Here is a 6,963-nt window from a genome sequence, read left to right on the forward strand (position 1 = left end):
CTTATAATGTTCTACAACTGACTGGCGAGTACCTCTGTAAAAGATTATTTCTTACATCGTTAAAATGTAGGCTGATGTTTCTTTCTTGCAAAGTTTTACGTGCTTGGAAAAGTTGGTGAACCCTCAGTATAACTATCAGATAACCGGCAAATTTGATTCCCAGACACCTTCCATTCCCCATGGATGACGGACAAGAGCTTTTACCGTCATTATTTACATCCCTCTCGTCAATCCACTGCTGGATGGAGGCCTTCCCACACCTGTGTCAGTCACAGGGGACGGGGGGTTGACGATACACACCGTGCTACTGAGCTCCAAGTCCTCTCATCCCAAAATGTATTTTCACCAGCGGTGGTTCAATTACCCCCTCTTGTGACGTAATAAGATGAGTTCCACGTTTTGAGTGAATATTGGAATTTATTTACATTGAACAATCACGCTGTGGGTTACATCGAGACACTGGGTGAGACATTTACTTTCAATGAAGACACAAGATTGCGGCTGCTGCTGCTGCTGATGATGATGATGATGATATTGCTTCTGATAATGATACCGCTGCTGATATTTCCTGCTGCTGATGATGATGCTGAGCAGAGTTAACCCTGCCCAGGGATTCAAACCCATCCCCTCCTGATTGTGTGTCATGATCTTTATTGCTCGTCAACCAGCACGGAGTGACGGACCGAGGGGGTTGGAGTGGATGCGGTGGTGGCGGTGGTGGTGGCGGTGGCTGCGAGGCGGTTGTGACGTGGCGGTCACGGAGCGAGGGGGTTGGCGTGGATGCGCACGCTTTTGAGCCGGACGTCTGTGAGCGGCCGAAATGTCTTCTCATGGACAGAGATCTTCTCCAGCTCATCCAAAGTGTCCAGACCGTCTATCACCCTTCGGGGGACAGGGGGACAAGGGGACATGGACACATGGAGACACATGGAGAAACAGGGACATGGGGGCCGTGGGGGACGTGCGAAACATGGGGGACATGGGAACACAGGGACATGGGAGACACAGAGACACCAACTCGTCCAGTCTCCAGACCATCACGGACAGAGACACGTACACACACAACCAAGACAAAGAGAGAAATAGACACTCAAGATGCAGATACACACACAAAGACAGAGAAACATGGAGGTGCACAAGATATACGTACACATACACACTAACACAGAGACAAAAAAGACAAAGACCGCCCCCCCCCCGTATACCCTGACCAGAATGTTGGGGCAAGTGCTGTTAGCGAGCACCTATGAAGGCCAGCATGGCACACGAGGGGGTGGGTGGGCAGCACCACGCTCAGCCGCCTTTGTCTTCCCAGTGGTGATGTTTACACACCGCACCAGGTACTCATTTGAGGCCGAGTCGACCAAGGGGAGGCCCATGACCAGTTCAGATAATCGTCACCGGTGTTGGCCGTGAGCAGGAATCGAACTCGGGTGGGCTGGGCTCGTAGCGCAGCGTGCTAACCGCTCCCCACAAACACAGAGACACACACATCCATGCCGGGGAAAGCCTTCGACACGCCTCCAAGTGCACCTAGCCTGGCAAAACCGCAGCGGCCGTGGAGGAGTGTCGATGCGGTGACACTCACTTGCCGAAGATGGTGTACTTCATGTCGAGGTGCGGCTGCTTGGCGTAGGTGATGAAGAACTGACTGGAATTGGTGTTGGGGCCACTGTTGGCCATCGTCACCACGCCCCGCACGTTGTGCTGCCCCCACGCACGCACGGCGTCATCACACACACAAACAGACGTCATTACACACACACACAGACGTCATTACACACTGCGTCATCATATAGCATCATCGCACGCACTGCGTGCTCACAGTGTCATCACACTGCGCCATCACACTGCATCATCACACACACATTGCATCATAACACAGCATCATCACACACACATTGCGTTATAACACAGCGTCATCACACGCACTGCGTCATCATACACTGTGTCGTCACACAAACACACGGCATCGTCACCTTGAGGTGTTCGTTGAATTCATCATCGAACTTGCGCCCCCAGATGCTGTTTCCTCCTTTCCCGGTTCCTGTAGAGGTGCAGTGTACGAGTTAGACCCAGGCTCCAGGCTCTCCTCATTAGACGTTTGATCTTTCACCCCCTCGGCATTTGCCCCAAGCACGCTCACGCCATTGTGTCACCACGCGCCCACCGAAACAGACATCGCACTGGATGTACCGTACAGGATCCACCATTGCCACCTCAACTTAAAATCCAATCTCACGCCACTTGATGCAAGAAGACATCCACATTGAGGCTTGTTCATCCATAAAATCCGTATTGGTTACTCTGCACTATACTTAGTCAATTCATTAACCCCATTGTCAAACCAAGGGCGTCCATCAGATTGCCTTTTAACTATCCCAAGAACGAGAATTGGAGTAGGTAAAAACAAATCCTTTGCCGATGCAGCACCGGCGTTTTGGAACAACCTTGTTTCCTCCCTTAATATTGTAAATGTCCTTTAAAAATGAGTAATATTAAAAAATATGTTATATACATCCAATTCACATCCGCGTTGTACGCAAAAAACGTGTTCCTTAATATGTATTCATCGCGTTATATCCAATTCGTGTTGTAAAAAGCCTAAACGGCGTGACAAGAAAACAGACTGAACCTGTGGGGTCTCCGGTCTGCACCATGAAGCCCTTGATGTTGCGGTGGAAGATGCAGCCATTGTAGTAGTCGCTGGCACACAACGCCAGGAAGTTCTGCTCACGGGGTGGGGGGGGGGAGACAGCGCAATGGAGACACGAGGGGAGACGGCGAACTGGAGACACGCTGTGTAGACGCCATGCACACGCTATGTACACCCCGAGTCACCCCGTACCTCGCACGCACGTGGCGCCTGCTCACAGAAGAGCTCCAGCTTCAGATCCCCCAGATCCGTGTGTAGAGTCACAGCCTGGAGACATGCGGGGTGGACACGTGGAGGGGAGCAATATTAAAACTAAACCATTTTTTTTATTTTATTTTACCACTGAGTTGTGTAGCTCTTTGTCAGAAGCTCTTTGTCAAGAGCTAAAAAAAGTGTCTGATATCATCATCACGTGGAAATGTAAAACACTCGTGATGTCGATTCTAAATGTCGAGGTGGAAAACCGGAGGACCCGGAGAAAAATCAACACCACGGAGAGAGAGACACGCAAACTCCAAATATACAGCAGGCGTCAGGGTCGGGATCGAACCCACAACCTGATGTACACCGGGCGAGGTAGTTAACATCTCCTAACCACCGTGGCGAAATGTTAACTGCAAAGAAACGGGGAGACACACGGAGGGAAACACGGACAGGCACAGGGGGACACACGGGGGGCATAGGGAGGGGGGGACACGGACAAAGACAAAGATCCCCCGTATAGCCTGTAACAGACTGTTGGGGCAAGTTGCTATTGGCGAGTGGCACCTATGAAGGAAGGTCGGCACCGACACACGAGTGGGTGCGTGGCCAGCGCCACCCATGGGCAGGCACAGACACGCGGGAGGGAGACAAGTGGAAGAGACAGGGAGATGGGGGACAAGGGGACCGGGACACGCAGTTGTATTTGTAGCGGGTTGTATGGAGACGGAGTCTTCTTAGCAGGCAACAGGTTTTTATTTAACAACTAACTTGACTACCCGGCTTCGCCCGAGACTTGGATTCTTGTCTTGGATTAATGCACGGCCTACACGGAGGGTGGGGATGCGTGACGTCAGCAGGCACACTGCGTGACGCTGCCGCATGCGGGTGACATCACAGATGTGACGTCACCGCTCACTTGGCATGCAAAATATACCCATTATTGCGCCCCCCCCCCCCCCAAAATACAAAAGTCTATTTCTATACTTCTTGCATTGTGTACAGTCTGGAAGCTACCCACATGCCAAATTTCAAGTTTGTTGCATATCGGGAAGTATGCTAAACATTTCGAACAGACACACACATTCACAAATTTCCCTTTTATATATAGATAACGGTCACACACGAGGCCCCTAACACGAAGGGGTAACGGCCCCTTACACCCGATGACCCAAGGAGGTACAGCCTCCGGGCTAACGTGCCCTAGTCACTGGGACCACCTAATCTTAGCCCTCCGGCTAAGGGGACCTAGGGGAGGCTGACCCAACCCAGCCAAGGTCCCCGGGTCTCGACCACTGGCCCACTCAGACCCAGCCCTGATAAGGCCTTCGGGGCCGGGGATCTTCAGGATCCTAGTCTTCAGGCGAGCTCTTCGGTCTTCGGCTTGACGCCGACTGCCAGAGCCGCTCTGGGGGGTCCGACTTTTACGGGGCTCCCAGGGTCACTCCGCCCATGGCCACGCCCACTCTCTGGAACCTTCTGGAGGGACCTAGATTGTTGCGCAATCCCTTAGAGCCCCCACTGGGGGCCTGGGGTGTCCACCTCCGGTTCCTAACCGCCCCCCAGAGTGCCTGACCCAACAGTCCTACTTGGTACAGGACGGACCCGCTAAATATAACCAGTAGTGGTGACGGCGTATTACGCCTGACAATTATTCACCACACATTTAGCACAATGGCCTGATATGAATCGTCAGCCGGGCTAGGGTTGAGATCTGTGGGGTGGGATTTAGGGGAAGCGTCAGGACAGCACCTACGAGCGGTGATGGGGCGGCCAGCATCACCACGCCCGACCGCCTTTGTCTCTCCGCCATTGACGTTCGCACAGTTCGCGCTGGGAACTCGTTTAAAGGCCGAGTCGACCTAGGGGAGGGCCCCTGGTTTATAACTCTATTCGCACGCACTGTAACAACCCGCCAGGCCCAGGATGCAACAAATCTGCGGCTCTCGAAGTGCCCGCTACGCCGTGACGGGATTTACTTTTATTACTTAAGGTAACCACCATCTCGGACGAACGCGCATTTGCGGCTTTCCCAACAACAAAATGCCCCTTGACGTTACTTTGGCCCAAGGCCGTAGCCATGGAGTCAACATTGGGGGGGACCAAATCTTCCAGGGGGTCTGGGGGTCCCAACCCAGAAAAATATCTACATTTGAAAACGAATTTCCTGCCTAAAATATGAAAAAATTCACTAACACATGGGATACTTTTTTTAACAATAATGTCTAATAGTGTATTGTATTACATTGCTCTGTTTTTACTTTTTTACCATTTCTTGTTTCTTTGTATGTAATGGCAGAGATTAGGGATTAATAAAGTACAACCATAACCCCAATCATATAAACAGAAATCTACGCATTGATTTATATGAAGGCAAGTCCAGATATTGTGGCAAAGGTTTAGCAAATTGTAATTTTTATTTACATAGCATAGCAATTCTTTTTTTATAGCAATATATTGGGAGGGGGGGGGACATTTTGAGCACCATCACACACACACAGCGAACACCATTACCCACACCACACAGCAAGCACCATCACACACACACACAGCGAACACCATCACACACACACACAGCGAACACCATCTCACACACACACAGCGAACACCATCACACACACACACAGCAAACACCATCACACACACACACAGCAAACACCATCACACACACACAGCAAACACCATCACACACACACACAGCAAACACCATCACACACACACAGCAAACACCATCACACACACACAGCAAACACCATCACACACACACACAGCGAACACCATCACACACACAGCGAACACCATCACACACAGCGAACACCATCACACATCACACAGTGAACACCATCACACAGCGAACACCACCACACAAAACGCACCGCACCACACAAAGATCATCAAAGATCCCCCCGGTATAAGCCTCAACAGACTGTTGGGGCAAGTCGCTGTTGGCGAGCAGCAACCTAGAGAGGGGGTGGGTGGCCATCACCACGCCCGGCCGTCTTTGTCTCCCCAGCGGCGATGGGTTTTTTTACGCACCGCACCAGATACGACTCATTTGAGGCTGAGTCGACCTAGGGGATGCCCAGGCCCGGTTCAGATAATAGTTACTGGGTGTTCGTGGCCGTGCGCGGGAATCGAACTCGGGTGGCCAGGTTCGTAGCGCAGCGCGCTAATCGCTGTACCACCGCTCCCCCCCCCGCATCCAAAACGGGCCCAACTCAAGAGGCCCCACACCGCCAACTTCACTTGCCGAGCCGTGAACACCCACGACACACTGACACACACGTGCACGTGATCCACACCGAACAGCGCAAGGTGCACATGGCCTGGCACAAGCGTCGTGCTGACGTCACCGCCACTTAGTGGCGAACGGCGGTTGTTGTTGTTGTTGTGTTTGTGTGTGAGTGTTTGTGAGTGTTTGTGTGTGAGTGTTTGTGTATTTGTTTGTGTGTTAGCGATGTGGCGGCCTGCGAGGACTCACCATGTCGCGAGCGATCGGAAGCTGAGCAGCCTGCGGCAGAAGCCCCTTGCCAACTCAGAGGGTTTATTAGACGCGTGTGGTGCGAAAACCTCCAGATTGTTCGTGGCTGTACCCCACCACCCCCTACCCCACCACCCCCACCCTCCCCCACCCTCCCACCCCCTACCCCACCTCCCCCACCCTCCCACCCCCTACCCCACCTCCCCCACCCTCCCACCCCCTACCCCACCTCCCCCACCCTCCCACCCCCTACCCCACCTCCCCCACCCTCCCACCCCCTACCCCACCTCCCCCACCCTCCCACCCCCTACCCCACCTCCCCCACCCTCCCACCCCCTACCCCACCTCCCCCACCCTCCCACCCCCTACCCCACCTCCCCCACCACCCCCACACCACCCCAGAGCCTTTTCAACTTAAAATATATATATTTTAAAATATTTTAAGTTTAAACTCGTTTCTTTTACGTTTGTTTTACCAGGCAAAGTCCCTCACTGAGCTGCGTATCTCTTTTGTTTCAGAAGCGACCTCGCTGCGCTGTCGCAAATAATATATCAACGAAGTGGGTGGCTTATCATCATCACCACCACGTGGAATTGTCCAGCAAGCAAATGGTTTAAGCGCGTG

At 52.6% G+C, this 6,963-nt stretch overlaps 1 protein-coding gene across 1 annotated transcript; it reads right to left on the minus strand.

The window, feature by feature from the left end:
- Nucleotides 1-397: 397 nt before the first annotated feature.
- Nucleotides 398-6,462, minus strand: PPIL3 (peptidylprolyl isomerase like 3). The gene is made up of 6 exons (XM_078619044.1): nucleotides 6,339-6,462; nucleotides 2,849-2,923; nucleotides 2,636-2,729; nucleotides 1,980-2,047; nucleotides 1,589-1,707; nucleotides 398-882 (listed from the first exon to the last, which is right to left on the minus strand). The coding sequence occupies exons 1-6, from the start codon at nucleotides 6,339-6,341 to the stop codon at nucleotides 756-758; spliced, it is 486 nt and encodes a 161-aa protein (XP_078475170.1). The 5' UTR covers nucleotides 6,342-6,462; the 3' UTR covers nucleotides 398-755.
- Between the last annotated feature and the right edge of the window lie 501 nt (nucleotides 6,463-6,963).

The sequence above is a fragment of the Lampetra planeri genome, chromosome 61, assembly GCF_965212315.1.
Source record: "Lampetra planeri chromosome 61, kcLamPlan1.2.h2, whole genome shotgun sequence".
NCBI classification, from domain to species: Eukaryota; Metazoa; Chordata; class Hyperoartia; order Petromyzontiformes; family Petromyzontidae; genus Lampetra; species Lampetra planeri.